The sequence below is a fragment of the Anser cygnoides genome, chromosome 1, assembly GCF_040182565.1.
Source record: "Anser cygnoides isolate HZ-2024a breed goose chromosome 1, Taihu_goose_T2T_genome, whole genome shotgun sequence".
Lineage (NCBI taxonomy): Eukaryota > Metazoa > Chordata > Aves > Anseriformes > Anatidae > Anser > Anser cygnoides.
This window is the reverse complement of record NC_089873.1, coordinates 121148845-121170260: the sequence shown is the minus strand read 5'-3', so window position 1 is coordinate 121170260 and position 21416 is coordinate 121148845. Positions and strand designations below refer to the sequence as shown.

At 44.7% G+C, this 21416-nt stretch overlaps 1 protein-coding gene across 1 annotated transcript in view; it reads left to right on the top strand.

Moving 5' to 3' along the window:
• The window catches only part of TSPAN7 (tetraspanin 7), a 93842-nt gene that overhangs the window by 54517 nt on the left and 17909 nt on the right, over nt 1–21416 (top strand). Inside the window, exons 2-3 of the mRNA XM_048052825.2 lie at nt 18649–18837; nt 21020–21094. Coding sequence (XP_047908782.1) covers nt 18649–18837; nt 21020–21094 — 264 coding nt within the window. The remainder of the gene's footprint in view (nt 1–18648; nt 18838–21019; nt 21095–21416) is intronic.

Below are 21416 nucleotides of genomic sequence, written 5' to 3'. Positions count from 1 at the left end.
GATTCTGAGCGAGAAGAACCTGGAGATGTTGTGAGGAGCAGAGAGCCCGTGTCTCCTGACCTCTGTGGTGATCACACAGGTGGTCCTGGCCAGACTGGTTGGGTGGGCACGTGCATCGTGGTGCTTACTGAGTGTGAGAGTGTCCGTAAGTAAAATCAGCTTAGGAGTTTTATAAAATAAAATCACCTTCATATTTCATAAAGTCTTACCCTGAGTTTTGTTACGCTAATCTCCTACAGGTGTAGCGTTGAAGCCCAAGAGGGAGTTGCTGTAATTTTTTAGGATGTGTCTTCTTCTCCATAGGCTGATCTTGGAGAGCTCCCTGCCAGTAACACTTGAGTGGAAATAATGGTTTTGAATCCTAGCAAAGTATACGTTTTGTGAGCGTTGTCCTCAGCAACGTTCAGGCAGAAGAGCCCCCTGACAGCCTGGAATGCTTGGAAGCCATGAGGTCCGTCTGTTAATATAATCCAAACTAAAATGCAGGGCTTTATATTTTTATATGTTAATTAAGTGGGAGGATGGGCTCCTTTTGCGTGTATCTGGAGTATGGAAGTGGAAGCACTGCAGTGTCTGTCAACAACATGGTTGGCAACATGAAATGCAAAAGGGACATCTGGTCTTGTCCTGTAGTCTTTTAAGTCTAGTTTTTTTCTTCCTTCTTTTTTCTTTCTCTCTCTCTTTTTTTTTTTTTTCATTTTATGTGTGTGACTGTAGCAACTTCATTTGCTGTTGCCTTTCTTGCTGATACTACTATGTCGTTTCCAAGCAGCCAGACTCCCGTACTTAAAGCTTTTCCCAGACCATTCGGTAAGCCACCGCGTCGGTGGTGTGTCATCCTGGATTAGCAGCGAGCATCAGCTCCAGCCAGATAGGACGGCACGTTTGGGAACTGCGTCCCTGCCTGGAGCCAGTCACAGCATGGTCTTAGTGACAGCTGCTGGCGGCGTGTAGTAAGAGCTGGTGAAGTAAAATAGGAAAGCTTGGTAAACGTACGTGAGAGAGTAATCGGCTAAGAATTTGTATAGCTCATGCCCAGCCTCTTAATGCCTTCTATTTTCCCTCGTTAGTAGGTGGCTCCCCAGATTGGAACCTTTTAAGATTGTAGATGAGGCTTGAAGAAGAATGACTGGCAACAGTGCAGACATGAACTTAACAACACCAGTCAAACGAAATAAAACAGAATGATGTGTATAATGATGGGAACATTAGCTTGTCTTACTGTTAGTATGAATGCTAGTAAGATAAATATTGAATATCTGTAAATAAACTATCATTATACTAGCATGAGACCTCCCTTCAAATTGTAATTCTTCTTGAAAAAGAGGCGATGCTTTTCTTTTCAACAGGAGCCCTGCACTGAATCATTTCCTTTAATTGCTGTTCGAAAATATATAACAGGTTTTTTAATGCCTACTTTTTATATTTATCTTTTTACTTTCCATTAATTGCGGTACTTCCATTCAAGCTTGAAAATGAAATTGCTTCCCCAACATATTTCTTGTCTGCTATATGTAAACATGGGCTTTTTTTTTATTAGCCTTGTTTCCAGTGAAGCTGAAAGCACACTAGCACCGAATGCACCGAGAGGCTTTCATCAGTTATCTCGGTTACAGGCATTTTAAAGGAAACTCAGAAAAGCTGCCACGTAGAGCAAACCTCATCTCTTTCTCTTATTATGGGGAATTTATCTCGTGTTTTGGGACTTACCTGCAGAAGCTTCATCCTGGGGTTTATGCTTAATTTGGGGCAACTATCCACTAGTTAAACTTCAGATTCCCACTTTTATCTGCGAGTGTCCAGTTCTGAAAGATGTGGGCAGTAATCCTGTCAAGCTGCTCCTGCCCTGCTTTCGGCAGACGGCGGAGGACAGTGCCAGGAGCCACGTGGTGGCTGCTCAGCAAGGCTTTCTGGTGCCTTCATTTGCCCACAAGAGCCTGAAACCTTCTCTCCCTCCTCATTTAAGCAGCCCACCTACTTCATTTATTTGCTTTGATTTTAAGTGGATTTGGTTAGGGAGTGTGTTAGTGTTATATTAAAACTGGATAAGAGCTGATGAGATGCATAGGAAGAGAGAAGACTTATTGCAAAGTGAATCATCTTTAATAGCAGTAAGATATGCAAGGCTGGGTAGAGTTTGGTCAGTCTGTCATTAAGTACGTCACTGTAGTTTTTTCAAGAAATAAAAAACCTTGAAGGAGAGAGGAGCCAGCGAGCCACGAGTGCCACGTGTAGCAGTATGAGAGTTTGAGCCGTACCTTCTGCAAATCTTACGCCGCATCTCAAACAGCAAGAGCGTTCTTGCTCAGAAGGTTTTAGGCCTTTTGCTGTTTTTGACAAAGAATGCTTTACGGGCCACATGGAGGGACATCAGAGGGTCCGAATGGTCTGCAGATGAAAGTGGCAGCCACTGCATCAGCAGACCTTTGAGGCTCTTCTGAGTGATTCGGAGCGCTCAGCTATGAATAATGACAGTGTTGGTGCCCATGCTCCCAAAGGTGTTGTGGCAAAGCTTGGGGGCGGGCGATAAGGACGGGATAAGCATGTGTCCCACAGCTCCTGGATCCATACCAAAGTGTAAGATGAATTGAAGTGTTGGGAGACCTGTGGTTAAAAGCTCTTCTGATGTCTGCACAGTCCTGATGGAAAACAGAGATGCAGATTAGTTTATCCATTTAGAGTGGGACGTATCAGTATCTTCCCTAACTTGCAGTAGGTAGAGTTTTGCACGTGTCTGGCTGGAGATGTCTGAGCATTTGCATCTCAAAAGAATATTAAATAAAAACGGTGTATGTACTTTTGTGTTATCAGCGGTCTTGTAGTGTTACCTGTTGCTGTGATTATCTGGTATTTTCTATTGAAAGGTTTTGTTTGGTTTGGTTTGGTTGTTATTATCACACCACACAGCTTCACAGCTTCAAACATCTGGGTTGAAATTTTATTCCAGTTTGTGGCTAAATTCTTTTTCAATGTGTGTTTCAGCTGGAATTTAGCAGTTTGAGTGCAAGCCTAGATAATTTTTTTTTTTTTTGACAGGAGAACACCCAAGTGTCAGTATTCGCATCAGGCATCTCTAATACGTGTACTGAACTGAAAAGCAACTCTTATGTGAGGGATGTGCCTTTATTTTGAGATGCATACACGTGTGCAGTAGCCACAAATACAGGAACTCACATACCTCAACCATTTAAGCAAGAGTATAAGATTATGTATAAAAATATAGAACAAGGAGCATGCTAGGGAATTATTCCCTCTCTTCTGCAGTCCTTCAAAGCCGCCCTGTTGCTACTTGCCCCTTTCTACCAGCCTGGCTCGTGGAAAAGTCATCTTTTTTCTGCCGAGGATAGGTGTATTCTGATAGCACATCTTCACGCTCACAGCTGAGCATCACCTCTCACCTTGAATGACCGACTGCCTTGCAGATAAAGACGTGATATCCCTGTTAAACCTGCAAAGAAGGGTGGTGTTGTTCACTCTAGCTGTCAACTGCTCTCGCGTAGAAGGACCCTGATGTCCACGTAATTGTGTCGGGGTGTGTGTATGTGATCTGTTTGTAGGCAGTTGCTGATTTTAAGAATTATATTCAAAAAATGCGTGCTTACACGCTCCACAAATGGCTGGTTCTGAACAGTTAACAACTGGCATCATGCCGTGTCCATTTACTGCGCAGGCTCTGGAGGAACTGACAGATTTGAGTTTCATTGGGCTTCTTCCTCCTCCTTTTTGCTATTAGGAAGATAGGACTTGAGAGAACACCCTTGGTTATTAGAGCATCTCCCAGCAGTGCAGGGGAGTGCACAGAGCATCTGCATGCCACAGTTCGTGGGAATGCCTTCCTGTTGGGATTCAGAGCAGATGTGTCCTTCCTCACTCTATAAAAGCACATGAGTATTAAGGAGAGCGGCTTCTGGCTTTGACTTTGGCTTCTTTAGTAGGAGTGGCACATGAAAAACAGAGACATATGCTAAGGACAAACAGAGCAGTATGAAAAACTGCTGTGTAGACACTGAGACAGAGTGCTAGACCTTGACTGGGACAAGACTGGGTTATTCTGGGGTGGTACAAACCAAACTTTTTTCCCGCTTTGCCTTGTTTTGTTATTTTTTGTCTTTCTTGGATGCATTGCTACCCGGGTTTTGGAAGGGCAGGAGCCACATTATTGGGTGAGAGCAAATATGGGTGGCTGTAAGAAGATTGGTTTTGATCAGCTGAAATGAGAAGACTTGCTTTCTTGCGATGGCTCATTTGAGGTGGACGGCAACGCAGTGGGGATCCACCATGTGTATACTTCTTGCCAAAACCAGGCCTGTATCCACCAGAGGAGTTCCCTGCAGCGTGGTGCCTTAAAGAGCTGCAGAGGAAAATGTGGGTCATGCAGGAGAGAAGAAAGACCAGAATTCTCCAGTATGAGAGAAAAGTGGCCTTTCTTTGCTGGGGAAAAAAAAAAAAAAAAAAAACATACAAAGGGATGGCAGCTCTTAGCTGCTTCTAAGTATGATTAGGAGAATGTAAATAACCTCTAATTTCCAATAAAACGGGATCAGCACATTAGAGGTTTGGTTGCAATAACAAAAACCTTCTGGAACCTCCAACAAAGCCCTTACCAGATCACTGCATGTGCTTCTGAGCTGATTTTTGCATGGATTGAACCGAAATGAACACGACAGCTGACAACCTTCTTGGCAGAGGAGCCCTGGCACGGAGAGGATGGAGGCTTGGGGCCCCCTGCCTCCTCCTCACGGGTTCCAGCCAATTTGGGTTTTTAGCAGGACCCCCTGCTTTCCCCCTTGTGCCATTGCCCAGCAGCTCTCCTCCTGTGGATGAGGGGCTGAAGCTGCCCATCTGCCATCTTCTGCAGGCAGCGACCCTGTTGCTGCCCTCGCCTCCTGCCCTCCCACCCCGTGGCAGCCTGCTGGTGGAGATTCCTGGCTTTGGAAATGCATCTTGGGGTTGTGTGCATCTTTTTCTCGTATCTGTGTGCCGTGAGGGGCTGCGGTCAGCTGGCACGCAAAAATCCCTTTCCTCCATTACTATTTGCAAATTTAGGAGCTTGAAACTTCTGGCATTGGTCCCAGCAACATGACCTTGAATTCGGTACTATTGAATTTCTGCACACCGCTATTATCGCCCATTTCTGTGCTGTAGCCTGTTGTTTTGAAGGATATTAGGAGCGGAGGAGCCTGAATACAAAGTGATTCCAAGAGAGGTTCATACCACCGCTGTCGTGTGCTGTGACTAATGAGCTTGTTAATCAGGTTTTAATTCGTTTCAAGTTTTCTCCCTGTTAAATCTTAACTTTGTAAGAACACCAGGTAAACAATCCGATAGCTCTGCTTTTCCTGCAGTTTGCCTAGCCAGCAAAGAGAGAAATCGTTCTGGGTCTCGTGCTGCGGGGGATGCCTTTACTGCCTCTCGATACATTCGGAGGGAAGCTGTGTAGGACTACTGGAGTCACAATTGCAGAAATACCATTGCCATATGGACAGCAGCAGGCTGGTGCCTAGTCGAGGATGGAATGGGACTGGTACGGCTCTGCATCTGCCCTAGAGTTCCTGTGTGCCCAACAGGATTTCTCCCTCTGGGCACGTTGCTGGTGATGGTGTGACTGAGAATCCCTTTCCACGTGCTGACCGTGAGCGTGTGTTGAGCGGATGCAGAAATTCCCTGGAGGAGCTTCCTTTCCTAAGCTGCAACCATTTGGAGGTGTTGATTTGCAGTCTTTGATGACTTTTTTTTTTCAGTACTTTTTTCACAGTATCTTTTCTGGCAGTGTTGGTAGTGCCTGCTGTCATCCAGCACTTGTGCTGGTGCAAAAGAATGCATTTCCTCCTGTACGTCTGACTCAGAATGCACAAATTGCATTTTCTTCCCCTCCTAGGGCTGGATAAACCATACTGTGTGGTCACTGTGGGCTCACTGCATGTTCTGGGTTTTATTTTATTCCTGTTGAGAGCTCAAGAAGTTCAGATGATTCGCCTGGGACTGAGGTGGATAGTATCGTGCTGTAGTTCACTGCTACATGTCTGAAAGTTGAGGAATTTCTGTGCTGAGCGATCTGCTGAAACTACCAAACCTCCTTCAGCAGAGGTTTTCCTTACCCCAGTCAGGCCTGAGGTACAGCTGTGGCTTTCCATGGTGGGCTAGATCATACCTGTGCTAACATGGGCTTTGGATATAGAACTAGTCTGATGGACACAGTTAGCACCGGCAGCTGCTTTTCTGGGTGTTTCATTTTCCTGATTTACTTTCTTCACTTGGGGATTATAGAAGTTTAGATGCTGCATGTAAGAAACAATAAAGGATTTAAATAGCGGATATTCCTAGTCTTGATTATCTTGCATATTTTTAATTTAAAGTCTTATATCTCAATAAAACTGGAGAAGGTTTTTAAGGTTTGAATGCTTTGTAAACCCACATTTCTGTCATCTTTGTATATTGCTACTGCAGGGATTTGAAAGTGTGATTATGAGGGACAGCTGCTGCCTGGGTATAAGACAGTGAGTTTAAACTTCCACGGACTTTCAGGTCCTACAGAAAAATATTCTCTGGCAGTATCCATTTACTAACGATGAGTTTTTTCCTTCTATTCCCAACCTAGCAAGGTGGTTGATGCCCCATGCCTGTCAGTGATCAAGAGGCATTTGGGCAGTGCCCTCAGTAGGGTGCTTTAACTTTTGGTTAGCCCTGAGGAAGTCAGGCAGTTGGACTCGATGACCCGTAGGGTCTGTGGGTCCTTTCCAACTGAGCTATTCCATTCCATCCCACCGCGTATAGTGCTAGGCCTTAAAACATCCACCGGCTCTTCGCTTAGGGGTGTGCTTTCACATTCATAATGAACTGAGTGTGCACGTGTTTAAAGTCATACTCGTGGAAAACTTGGCAATTTCCAATACCATGTTAATTGTTGAAAAATAGATTTTGACACTATAAAAGGCACGGGAATTTGGCAGGGATGGATATAGTTAAAAGGGATGGACATCTGGAAGACAGTAAGCCTAGCCTACCCTAAATATTTGTAAAACAGGCAAGCAAATGAAGAAAAAGGACCAGTCAGTTGTGGCTGTGACTGTCAAGCTCTGTGGCAATGTTCTCGTCCAGCCATTGCTGCACTGCCCAAGAGGAGTAGGAAGAGATGCAGCACTGCCGTCTTGAGAGCAGCAGGTCTGGACAGAAGTCTTCTCTGGTGGCACAGACATTGGAGATAGCTCAGAGTGATTGGTGAGGTGGGATGCTCTCGTTTCGACTCCTAAAACACTTGGGCTTTTTTCGGCTGCTTTTCCCCTTGCACGCTCTGTCCTTTGATGCACCCCACAGTCCTGCTGTGAAATCCTGGCGGTGACTTCATTTCCTCTCATCAGCTCCTCCGCCCCAGCGGCTGCCTGGACCATTCCGGCTGGTTTTCATTACGTTCGACCTGAGCGCCAGGAAGTTCGTCTTCCCCTTTGTCATCTGTGGGAACGCCATCCCCACTTTCCCGTCTGTTAGCCCTCCGTTACGCTGAAATCCAGAGGCACCACGTGCTGTGGTGGGTTTGGTGGCCATTCCTTGAGCACCAGCAGTTTGGATGTCATTCATGGATAAGCTATATCCAGACTTCGGTCGCAACGGGTAGTCTCACAGCCATACACCTGACAGGCTGGGCACTCTTTAGAGAAAATACATGGTGGAGGAGGAAGGATATTCAGAAGAAAAATGGAAGCTGGAGGAACTGAGCTGCAGACAAGGTTTTGGCTGTGCAAAGCAGTGCAGGTGCAGCTTTTGGAGGGCAACGTGTAGGTGTGCTGGCCAGAGCTGTGCTGCAAACACGCTGCCTCAGGTGTTAAGGCTAAGACCATCAGGTCTTAAAACTCAGCTGCTGGCTCCTGCTGTCATCACGTACCTCTTGCAGGAGCAACACGGGCAGGGACGTGAAGCGCTCATCATTGCAACGTCAGGCTCAGGGAGGGCAGCTGACGGGCTGCCTGCAGCACACGGCTGTGACCCAAGTGACCAAAATTGTCAAGTGTAGCGGACGTGTCACACGGGCTGAATCAGCATGCAGGCATCCAGCCACCAGGCTTTACACCGTGCTCCACAAGCTGATGATAGGTGCTGGGGGCTCCTTCTTTCTCTAATGACGTGTTTTCGGTTTGCAGAGCGGGATGCTGCTTTTGATATACTTCCTAACTGGAAGCTCTTTTTCCTTAAACATTCAGGCATGCATATTTAAAGTTATGTTTCAAGAAATTAGTACTGAAAATTCCCAGCAGAAATGTATTTTTGCATTTTATTTTTTATCCAGAGATGACCACATTTTGGTCTGCAGCTGACTTAAAAGATACATCAACTTATAGAGCCACTAGTAACCAAACTATAAAACAAAGCATTTCCTCTCATTTATTGAAGTTTCTTACGCAAAAATAAATATCAGCCTGATAATGAAGATCTTAGCGTTACTAAGATTTCTAAGTATTTCTCTAAGTGCAAGGTGGGATAAAGCCGAGTTTTTCACCATGAGAATATGACTGTTTATTATAACCATTTATTATGTGTGTGATCTTAGAATAGAGATCAGGTCCCAGATCTCATTATTCTTCCTGAATCTCCCAGTAAGTGGCATGTAATTAATTATTTCTTTATGGGAAAAAAAAATCTATAAGAATAGGTATTTGCTACTAATATTAGCAAGAAATGATTAGTTTTGAGCCACACTACAAGCATCTTTTCAAGCTGTCATGTCCCCCCACACCGCTCTCTTTGTTACTGCTTTTATAACTTCTTGGGACATATCCAATTTTTCATCCTGCAGCGAACTGGATGACTTGGATTTTACCCCCCCACCCCTCACTGTTAATTCGAGGAGCACTGGCCTCTTCTCCGGGTGGCAAGGAGGCACTGTGGGAAGGCTGTTATCCTCTCTGATTTTTAACTTTTTTCCAAGTCCTGATTTAAACTATTTTTAATTTTTAAGCCCTGGCTGTCATTTCTGCCCCAGCCTGGGTGGAAAGTGTCATTAAGCTTTGGTATGTATGGTTAGTGTATGGATGGGTGGGGGTTCTGGGAAACACCCAGATTGTATATACAACGTGCACTTACTGTTGGAGGTCATTTAACTCAATTGATGCTGAAAGAGGCACCATTAAAGTTAGGGGTAAGACACACTGTTTTCTGCAGGGTTGGTGGCGAGTAGCCTAATCAACTGCATTCTCTGTAATAACCTAATAGTCACTTTGGTGTCTATCTTAGAGTTGGTATTTTATTTCATTTCCGTAATGTTTTTTTAAACAGCCCTACAATTTCAGCTCCAAGGATATTAATGTGGTGGTGGCTCACTTATAACAAATATTCATGCACTTGTAATAACATCACAGCAAGGAAGATAAGCAAACCTTAGAAATATTTTTGAAAAAGAAATAGGATGTCAGCCCACACACGGAAAGTAGCTGGGGAAGAAGAGGTTGTTAAGCTTGACATCGGTGTATCTAATCAAAATCTGCTGCTCTGTGTTTCAGAGCAAAGCTGGTGGCTGTCTGCTGACCTGGATGCGCTAGGTACTCAGCTCTGACCCGGCGGGGACGTGAGAGCAGCGGCTGCATCCCCATTGCCATAGTTTGCTCGTGCTGGTATCCCTGATGACATTTTCTGCAGGGAGGGCATGGACCAGCAGTTCTAATAAACAGGATTCACGGTTTGGGATGGAACGAGCAAGGGCTGTGCTAGGTAATCCATTTTGTGACAGCAGCTAATACTAGATGGATGCCGAGCTGCGTGGATCATAATTCAAAGAGATTGCTAGGGCAAAGGGACAAACCAAGACCTGCGGTGCTGGACATCCTGCCTGTGCAACAGAAAGAGACAGCTCTGAACGCAAAGGGTTGCAGCTGACCAAGGTGAGACAAGCAATGGATCACAGAGAGGGATGTAAGCTACCAAATTAAGGTCATGGCATTTTTCTTTGCATCCTTTGGACTGGAGTTTCCTAGAAAGGGATTGTTTAGAGGGGAAAATCTGTCAGGAAGGGAGAGGGAGGAGAGGGACATGCCTGAGTTAGAAAAGAGGGGAGACAAAAAATTTTTCTTCAGTAGAGTCTTCTCTGAGCACAGTATAGTTACGGTGGATTTAATAAATAAATAAATAAATAAATATTTAAAAAAAAAAAAAGAGACATGAAAGTTCTGCTGGAAACATTTCTTTCTTTGATCAGATTTTTTTTTTTTTAAATAGCTTCATTTTTTGTGGAAATACTAGGCAGTAACATTGGTGACGGCAACTTCGGTGGTAGTTTTGTGTTTTTTTGTTGTTTTTTTTTTCTGCCAATGTGCATCTTTTATTCTTTCCAAAGCGGAGGGAAAGATGTGGAAAAGTTGCCTCCTTCCAAAGATACAGCTTTCTTTTAGTTCCAGCAGAGGTCAATACTGTGCAAAACGTAACTGAGGTTGACTTCTAAGGTGTAGTCAAGATCACTAGATGCGAAGATAGAAAATTCGGCTGTATTGCTGCCTTATGTGCATCTCCACATTGCATCCTGTCTTTTCTTACTGCTTTGCTCCAGCCTGTGAAGAGCTGACACTGAAGCTCCGAAGAAGATTTATGCTTGTTTTAGTCCCCTGCCTGCCTGATGAGAGCCCAGAGGCTGAGGCAGAAAAAGATTCAAAGCCAGCCACTCCCATTGCTTGGCAGGCTGTAAAGCAAGAACATTTTTGAATGTGATCCCTTGCTTATTTCGGGAAACTTATAAAATTTTCAGAGGTAGGCCAGTTATTTTTAAGCCTCTCTAGACATGCTTTTCATGCAGGGTATGCTCAAGGTCGACCATTTTCCTCATGAAAAAATTTCCCTCCTTTGGGGAGAAGTCTGGTAGATCTAATTAGCTGTGCGCTGTTGTCCTCTCTCGTTTCCTCACAGCCTGCTAAACCTATCGCTAGACCTTTCAGCTTCGGCCAAGATGGATTGCTTTAGTTCTTGTCTTCCTTCCCCTGGATTCATCCGTTTTATGCACAGACTTTCTCTAGTCCGTTAGAGGAGAAGACTCCAGCAGAGAGGTGGTGAGACAGCACACCTCTACCAAAAGGCAAGGAGGCTGGTGTTTGGAAGGACTGGAATCAAGGAGCTGAAAATATCAAAACCATGCCTATTTCCTTTGCATTTGACTCTTTTCTGCCACTTTGGATCTCTTTTTTTAAGTCACACACATTTTGCAATCAATCATTTAGCAAGGTTGTGAATATGAAATGAAACGGTAAAAATGATACCTACAATGAGAGCCTGATTAATGAAGCTGACCTCCTGCTTCTTGGTTCTGTGAGTAAAAAACTGGTCCAAAGAAATTATGTGTTCTCCCAGCTGCTTCTGAAATCAGAAGGGATTGCTGTTGTGCTCAGTATCAGTCAGGATTGGGTACCAAGTCTTATTTTGCCAGAGCTTAGGAAGCAAAATAGCTGACATCTGTAATGAACAGGAGGACATGAATTATGTAGACAAATAAACTAGCAATTACTGCTGCACATTTATCTTCACCTCTGTAAATGATAAACTTTAAATGTTCCATATGGAAGCCCTGTGTATAAATTAGTTCCTCTGCATTTGGGCCTGTTGAAATCTCAGTGGATGTGAGATGGAGTAGCTTTTATATCTCCTGTCTCGGTTTAAGACAGCAGCTCCCTTTATACTGTGCTGCAAATGCTTTGTGAGATTTGGGGTGTGAAGAAAGCAGACTCCATTAGGATGCAGCGTGCATCCTGTTTAAAGGAGTACATAAGGTTTTCCTGTGTTACTCTGACAGAATTAAAGATAGTGCAGTTTCAAAAGCTATTCTCTGAGTCCTCTTCTCTTATTTACATGTTTCTCGTCTGTTACTCAGAAGGAGGGGGTTGATATTTTAATCTTTGTTCTGGTCCTATTAAAATAAGTAATTCCTAGGCATTTGTGTCTTGTCCCTCAATGAGAAAATGTGTATGTTCAGCATCAGTTCTGATTTCAGAAATGCATAGTATTATCAAGGTATCGTTCTCCCTGGCTCCTATAAAGCTGCAGCACATACCCTCATATTGAAGCTACTGACCATATCTATGCCTGTGTGTCTTTGAAAAGTAGAGAGCTTACTGGACAAGTGAAGTTACACTTCGCATTCAGTTCAGTTGTATTTCTGCCCATCTGAAGCACGTTAACTTTTTCACTACATCTAGTCAGCTCCATGTGCAGTCTCGCAGTCCTACTGACAATCCCTGATTTGTTCAGATGCTGAATAAGAGTAATTATACACAGAGACATGAACTGGGAAGAAGCAGAAGCGAATAAAGATGCCTGAGAGGCCAGTGAGGTTTGGGCACGTGGTCAGAGCAAGGGGTAGAGCTGGTTGGATTTTTTTTTCCAGGTTCTATTTTTTTTTTTTTTAAATCAGCCAGAACTTGCTGATTCATCTAGATCAAAACACTCCATGGGAACATCTTGATTGCAGTGGAGTTTTTCTTGGAAAATGACCAGGTTGCCTACCTGCTTCATTTCCTGCCATCTAGTCAGTCAAGGGTTTCTGGGCTGTATTTGCCAAGCCCGAGTTCAGAAGCAATCAAGTGTGAGGCTTTGTAGCCCTAAACAATACAATCTCTAGTCGCATCTAGTCCTTACAATCCTTGCCCTGCTTGGATATTTTTCTCTTTGGAAAGTTTGACCTAGATGAAAGGCAGGCCTAGTGATGTTAAATTGAATGCTACATCTCAGGTTTCTGTGCTGAAGAAGCATGAGTCAAGGGGCTTCCACGGCAGTGAATTTTTGCAATGATCTATCTTTGATGAAATCCAGGATGAAATATCTTTTTAATAATGTTTAAGGCTGGAGAAATGGCACAGAAGAGAAGCAGAAGTTGCATGGTGGTTTTTTTTTTTTAATTCTTTTTTGGGTGCTGAGGAGGAGTAATTAGTGTTTCAAGGTTGCTTGTCTCGAAAGGTCAATGCGGTAAGACTGCAGTATCCACGGGTTTCAGCATCCTACCTCCAACAGGGACATCCGCAGCACCTCGGGCACCCGTGGAGGTACCACGCTGCCTGTCTGGGGCTGCTTCAGCTCCCTGCCTGAGGTGGTTCGCGTTGCTGGGAGGCAGGCGGTGCGGCTGGCCCTCCTCTCCCTCCCCGGCGGGGGGACAGTGCAGGAGGATGGTCAGCACAAGGAGGTAGGAGTCATGAAGCCTTTATGCACATTTAGGGTGACAGCAGACAAACCAAATCCTGAATTAGGGTGAATCAGAAGTAACAGTCATTCTCCAAACAGATTTTAATACGAGGCTACGAGGCCTCGCGCTTTCCTGACGGCAGCTGCGTGTGAGGCAGGAAGAAGAGAGCCATACGTCAGGCGCCTAAACGAAGTGCTTTGTCCTGGAAATGTGTGCAAACAGGGAGCATCCGTCGAAATAGATTAAACACCCTGCTGCGTGCGAGAGGCAGAGCAATTTGCAAGAATTAAAAAGAGCTGACAAAAGTCGGCACTGACAAACAGCACGCGAGCCCGTTCGTGGGCATGAAGCTCGTCCGAGTCTCTGAAGGCTTGCTGTGTACGCTGGCTTGCCCCGAGCACCCATAAGTCAGGCCTTCCCTGGCACTGTGACTGTTTTATCTGGGTGTGGACTAATACAAACCAAAGCTCTTGTAAAATCTGAGCATGCATGGGAAGGGCCTTGAAACCTGCTATGTTGGGGTTTTGTTCTTTTGCTTTCTCTTAACCTGATATTTTGGGGATTTGCTTTCTCTTAACCTGCCATGGGAAGGGAGGGGGCAGGCCCACCATGGCTGTCAGGCTGTGAGGGCAAGCAGGCAGTGACCAGGCTGGTCTCCTGTCACCTTACATTTGTCACAGCTGGCACTGCGTAAGATGGGGCTGAGGCCTGGTGAGGCCACCCAGACCCTTCTGCCTCCCCCAGGCCATGGTGGGGTGGGTCCCAGCCCGCCTAAGGGCAGCCACTGACCTTCCTCCCACAGCTCCCTGTGTGGGGGCATCTTTCCTAGAGCCTCTTTTCAGAGGCAGTTCTTTTTTTTTATTTCATTTTTATTTTTTATTTTTTGCTTTTGCCAGTGCTTGTGTTACTGTACCACTCCAGATCTCTGGTCTGAAGCATTGTAGTTTTTTTCTCTGTCTGCCAAGGAGCTCAGGTCTGGACGTGCCTGGGAATAGGCACTGCTCTGTCTGTCTTAGCCAAACCTTGGCAGAGAATACAGTTGCCAGAAACATCATAACATTTCCAGGACAAAGCTTAATTCGTAGCAGGCCCACGCAAAGGCCAAATTTTGCTGCTGCTCTCCTGCCCCATGTGTGCCAGCTTTTGCAGGTGTTTGTATGTAACGTGGCTGTGGAATCTGAACTGTGGCTCGGGTGGGCTCTAAAAGGTTTGTAGTGACTCTCCTGTGTTTGCCAGGAGAGCTGAAGAGGACAACTTATTTCTCATATGCATATATCTGCTACTGTTTATCTTGATGATTTGCTTAACTCTACGGGGAGAAAAAAATATATGCATGCACAAGCGTACACGGGTAAGACCCTGTATCTCAAATGAAGAGGTACATTTTTTTTTCTCCCATGAAATCTAAAATTTTCTGGCTTACATATATAAAATGTCTGATTGTATAATGAGCAGAGGCTTGGGAAGAACAAGGGTATTTCTGAACACCCTTGCTCTCAACGTTTTTGAAGCCTACTGACTAAAAGCTGACAGAGCCAGCCTGAGTCTCCCAATGACTACGAATGTTTTCTTTCCTTGAACAACAGAGAAATCTGAAATATAAATAGCTGCTTGCCATTGTTGTTTCAGATTTGCTGAGGGTAAGCAGTTCTTGGTAGCTTTTGAGTGACAGGAGGAAGATGCCATCTTTCACCTGGATGTCGAAGCACTGCAGATATTAGAGCTGTACAAGAACCCTGTGAAGTTAATGGTGTTACCGTTGTTTTAGGGAGGCACCAGAGAAGTGAAACAGCCTGCCTTGATTAAGGAGGTACTTGCAAGAAGTAACTGTTTGGATGAACCATGATTTTATATAGTTGAACATGGGGTGGCTTAGTTGCACAGTTTGCCTTTCTGTAGATCTCTAGTCTGGGATGTGAGCTAAAGAGAAACAGACCCTCCTTTCCTTGACTGTTTTTTTGTTGTTATTTGTTTGTTTCTTTTTTTTTTTTTACTGTGTTTATTTATTCTGATGCTGAGGAGTCCAAGGGAATGCAAATTACTAGGTTTGGGAGTGCTAAAGCATCCTGGTATTCTGTTTGATTCCCAAGCCTTCACCTTCGTACTGTTGCCTGTTTGATGTGACTTTTAGATGCCCTGATAATCTCCCTCGTGAGCGACACGACGAGGTTTCACAGCTTCCCTGCAGTACAGCTGCCAGCATTGCCGCTGGCTCCACGGCCCAGCGTGGAAGTGAGCAGGGTGCCACGTTCAGCTCTGTGGGGCGTGCTCCCCTCAAACCCAGCTCCTGCGTCAGCATCAAACTTTTCTAATTTATTTTAAAAGGCTTTTTAGTGTGCTTTGATGGCAGGACATTCAGCCTTAGAATTTTTTTTCCATTGAAATGTGTGATAATGGTCTGAATGGAAGGGAAGGGAGCAGGGAAGATGGGGGGGAGGCTGTGCATTGCAGGAGGTACTGTGAGTTTTCTTTTAGACCTTCCTGCCATGAATGTCCCTCCTGCTTTTAAAGAAAACAAACCTAAAAAAAAAAAAAGAAGCAGCTGGTACATTGATTGTTCCCTCAATTATGTGATGGAACAGAGAGATAGGGATAAAAAGTGTATCTCAAAAATACGGAAATGAGGTTTGGCTTTGGGTGAAAGTGGGCTTTGGTCAGACTGCCACTCGTGCTCTGTTAAATAAAGGTCAGTAAAAGATCTGCAGGGAAGTCTTCTGTTTTTTCCTCTTCGTGAGCGCAGTTCCAAGCTGCATGACTGCAGCCCAAGGGTGTCTGCAGCACTTCTCTCGGGAAACTTCCCATCCCTCTGCACAGTGACAGTTTTGCTGGGATGTTAGGCCTCGCCACCGACTGCAGGATTTCCTTAAACCCATCTACGCCAGAGCTCTACTAAGAAACAAAAGGGGAATGAGCTGCCAATAGACTTTGCTCCTTTTCTCCCAAAGTCTTTGTATATCATAAAATGGATAGGCCCCCTGGAGGTACAGGGAAACCAGACTCTTAAAACACATAGTAAAGGGTTAGTAATTGTTTCAAACAGCAGAATACAAATGCTTTTTATTGCAAGGCTGGAGTTCTCTTTCCAATGTGAAGCTGCTTGTTTGTTTTGGCAGCAGAGGCTGCTTTTACTTCTCCCCGAGGACAGTGGTAAAACTTTCGGCAGCTCAGCTCAGGCGCAGAAACCAGACCTTTGTCCCACTGGAGGCAAGAAACCAACATTTGTTCTTTGGGTTTCGGAGTCCCTCACAGCTCGCTTGCTGGCTTTGCTTTTAACCTGCTAATCTGGACAGTCTGAAAAAGAGAGAGATGGAGATGCTCCTTTCCTTAAAAGGCTTTGCGTAGGGATGGGACTAAACTCAGGAGGTGTTTGATGTCTGTGGTTACATAAGCTACATGGTGATTTTTTTGACATTAAATTGTTGGCTGATGGGCTGCAGCAGCGAGGACTCAGCACTTTTCACAGAACTGCACTGAGGGATGAAGAGGAGTTGGATTTACTCTTTAACTCCCCTGTGGGCAGGGGAGCAGAAATCTTTGCTAATCCTGTTCAGGAGGTGTGACAGAAATACCAACACCTGCGGCAGGTCGGGAGCACAAGGGGAGGTTTAGGGAAACCGCAGGAATTGACGGGTTTCTCTGGCAGCGCTGCACCCCGGTGTGCTGTGGATGGGAGCCAAGTGGGGGCATTTCTTTCCCTACAGCTCCAGAAGGTGGTGGGAGAAGGAAGAGAATGAGCTAAGAAGTGTTAAAATTGCCAGATGAGATTATTTTCTCTGTGTTATGGAAAGGATCTCCTCCCTCTGAGGAGACATTGATTTTCTCTGCTTGGCCTCCTCTCCTTTGGTTTCTCTCCATATTCTCTCTCTCTCTCTTTTGGCTTTGCTTCTTCCACGCTGTTCCTCCCCCCACCATCCCTCTCCTGTATCTTTCTTCAGAGCACCTATTCTGTATCCTCTCTCCTCCTGGCATTTTCCCTGCATGGCTCTGATCGTTCAGCAGCTCCGCTCAATGCGGTTCCCTCAGGAGCAGAAGTGCTGCACCTCAGCAGCAGTTGAGCAGCGTCAGAGCAGCCTTTGCTGTGGCTCCCTCAGACACATGCAGGACGGATGACAGGCTCCTTCACCTGTTCATACCGAGCAGCAAGACAGAGGAAATGACCTAGTAGAAAGGCAGTGACAAGGGTGCACTCTGTGTGGGTTTTCTGAGCGAGCCTGGATATAAAAAAACAAGAAGCTGCTTTCCTTTTTCCTTTGAGAAGGTCTTCCTTGAATTAATTCACATCAACCTTTATGAAAAGTGGCTGAAAGAGATCTAACAAAGTAGCTCAGCTGGTGCAACACAACTGCGAACGCCGGTCCCCTCCATAAACAACTGCAGGGCAGCCCTGGTGTGATAGCGGGGCATTTCAAGACTTCACAGCAGTATAAAGATGTCCACAAGGGAAATGTTGGAAAGCAAACAAAAGAGTACTGTCAGGGCATTACTTCCATTTCAACCTCTTGGTAGTGCCCTCGAGGAGCTGGAAAGTGGTTTGGAGGGAGTTCAGGCAGCGCCTGCAGGCCTGGTGCTCAGGACTGGCACCTTTGGTCGTGCCGTGGGAATGGGCGACGTGCGTACCGGCTTGAAGCAGATGTGAAGCTCTGACACGTGTTAAATGTGCACAGTGAACTCATATGTGCAGGGATTAAACTGCTCCTCGACCTCAAGGAAGCCATTGGCACTTCCTTCTGCTCTACGCCCCTACTCCCCCTATTATCTCCATCTCTGTCATTGTCCAGGAGGTCTCCACTGAAGACTGCTTTAATGTTTTTCAATTAATTTTAAAAAATCTCAATTATTCTTGCTAGCAATGCACGGCTTTTGGGTTTTTGGGGTGTGGGCATCGTCTTCACATTTTAGGCACGAAGCTGGGTACTCCCAAGGCCACATACTTGGAGGGGTGAAGCTTCTGTGTGGCCAGGGGTCTCGCTTGATAAGTACGGGAGTGGGGAAGGCTCAGCTTCAAGGGCAATATGCTGCATGAGATGCTTGCGTTCCTGAAACTGGGTACTTTGGATTAAAAAAGGACAGGACAGGAGGTAGGAAGTTCTGTTTTGTTGTTCAGGTAGTTTTTGTGGCAAAACTCGATATGTGTGAGGTACGGGCAGTTTTTATTGGCTTTTGGTAAGAGTGATGGACTTGGCCACCTCTCTTGGCATGCTGTAGGAGCAGAGAGCCTATTTGTAGACAGAGAGGGGCTATTAGCAAGCACTGCATTCTCCCTTGGCAATCATCAGCCTTGCAGTGATTAGTCCTAGATGTTTGTCTTCCAATGGCAGCCATAATGAAACATCTCCAGAGACTGGAAATTAATTTTCTCTGTCCATCCCTATGGAGCTAGTAAAAGTCTTGCAGCTTCCTCCTGCCAACACAACAGCAACAACGAAGCTCTTCAGGATCACTGTGTACTGGATTTGGATGTCTTCACTAACAGCTTCTGATGGCTTTCTCCCCTTACTTTGCAGATCACAGGTGTTATCCTTCTCGCAGTCGGCGTCTGGGGCAAGCTCACTCTAGGCACGTACATCTCTCTCATCGCTGAGAACTCCACCAATGCTCCCTACGTGCTCATCGGAACGGGTACCACCATCATTGTCTTCGGGCTTTTCGGCTGCTTTGCCACTTGTCGTGGCAGCCCATGGATGCTGAAACTGGTAAGTACGCCAAAGTGCCGTATTGAAGAGGGGAAGAGGTTTTGTCAATATATTATGATTTCCCACTCCCGCCTCAAGCGTCACCAGATGTTAACATGTTTTTTTAGGCACATACGCTAGATTTTATGGGTCTTAATGTTCAACACGTGTGTCTTTTGGATAAAGAAGCAAAAAAAAAATCTTTGCCAAAACCAGTTGTTGATTGAGTTTGAATGAATTTCGCTACTGCGCAGCATACAGGCCCATGTGTGGTTGGGAGCAAGGGTAAAGTGCTGCTCTGCGAGCAGTTCTACGGTCGTTCTGTTTTTCTGTGAGCCAGACAGGTGTATTTACAATCTTAAAAGTGTTCACAGCACCATAAATGTAAAATTTATTTGAAATATAGATTAAAGGAGTCTCTGATGTGAAATCCGTGGAAAAATATTTGGTACCTTCTAAATGCACACCAGTCTTGCTTTTTTCCTAATATTCACTGGAATAAAATAAGTCAACCCCAGACAGCACAGCTCTGTACTGTATGTTTTTCCACATCTCAAAAGCACCACGGAGTCAAGGTGTGCTAAGCTGAGGTACAGCAGCCATCTTAACCAGTTTAACCTCTCTTGCTACAAGTTTCTGTCCAAGTTTTCCAGCTCACCTTATAATGCAAAGTTTCTAGCAGTTAAACAAACCTATATCATGAACCGTGTTCCTAGGAATATTCAAGAGCAAAATTTAAAATGCATAACGATTTGAAGGGTGGAAATACCACTTGTGAAACACTGACATGGTGGAAAAGGGCTTGACAGTAGATGCATCTGCTGCCGTGGTATTTAGGGCTGATTTCCTGAGGAGATGAGACGATTCCTCTCCAGTGTGAAGCGGGCTTTAAAAAGGACATCCTAAAGAGAGTTAATTTTCTGAAGTGATGGCACAGCAGGGGAGAGGCAGGAGCTGCAGATTGATCGGCGGGTACGTCTGGATGGCTAGTCGGCGTGTACCTAACACCATCGTAGGTGCACCACTGCTGTCTCTTGCTGGTGATGTGCTGTCAGGGTGTGTGTAGAGGCTTGTCAGAGTTACTGCAGTCCAGATGGGAAAGTGTGAAAGAATATATAAATCCATAGGAAATCAGGCTCTGCTAGTTGCTCTGTTAGTCATGTAACTTGTTTAAAGGTATGTCCTCTAACTTAGTGTGGCATGTTGCTGTTCCAAACACATAGTTTTATTTTCATTGTACACATGAGAAATATTACAAAACCTTACTTCTTTCCTGAATGGAATACAGAAGTGATTTGACAGCAGTATTAGTTGTAGAGAATGATTTTTCTAGTTCTGTCTTCACTGCTGTCCTCCCTTCCCTAACAACCTTCTATTAAAATAAATTTCCCTCTTTCCATTAAATCCTATTAGGACTGAATTTAATTTAAAATGTTTCCTTTTTAAAATAACTGTTGAGTTATTTAGCACATGGAGAAAACAGGCATTTTCTCATGAGAAGATTAAGCCCCAACTTCAGATTTTACCACCCCACTTTGCATTTTTTTCTTTACTTTTTTTTTGGCCTAGATGTATTTTTGATGGTTTGTGAGTAGCTACACTGAAAGCCACTGTTTTCAAAGTTTATTTAGCTCTGAATCCAAATGCTACTCCCAAATCCAAACACGGGCCTTGGCTCAGCAAAACATATGGGGCATCTGTCTACTATTACCATGAGAATATTTCCAGTGAAGTCAGTCAGTTCATTCATTTGAGAAACTTCAGGAGTTAGGCTGGAAATCCCAATCTAGCAGCAAGAGATAGATAAACATGAGCCAAAACACCTGGGGAAGCCTATTTACTTTAGCAGAGTGCCATACAAATAAAAAGGGTCTGTTTGTATTCCTTACTGCAAGATCAAAACCTTAGTGGCTTGTGATCTGTTTCTGGTACATGAATGTGTTTTAATTTATATGAAAATGCTAAAAAATATGGGGTCAGAAAACCTAGCAATTAGACAATGTATATAATTTGTGAGTTGCATTAATGCATAAAATATATTCCTGCAGTAACCTGTGTATCATGCTAAAATACATTTATTAATGTCTTTAAAGGGTGTCTAGATCAGAAAGTTTAAATTAAATTTTGTGTGATAACTGAGCAGTATTTGTGCTGAGACAAAAGCCTGTCCCCCTCTGACATCTCTTGCCTCCTCTCTTTTCAGTATGCCATGTTCTTGTCCCTGGTGTTCCTGGCTGAGCTAGTGGCTGGCATTTCAGGGTTTGTGTTTCGCCACGAGGTAGGTGGAAATGTGCTGAGGTTGCATGTAGCAGTGCTTCCCTGGGCAGGAGCTGCTGAGAAGTGCTCTGGAGCGTGGACAGTTTGTAGGTCGCTGAGTTCAGCAGCTCCATATGCATCTCCAGGGATGCGGCCGATGTTCAACAATAACGTGTGCAGCTCTTAAAAAATGATACGATTCCAAATGAAGGGATTTAGCCAAAGCTCTTGGCCTCAGCTGTCTGATATTTACTCCGGAGCTATCATTTTTTTTTGTGTGTACATCATGTAAGATCTTTACTCTTTTACTTATGCTGAAGACTCCAAAACAGTTTATATCTTTT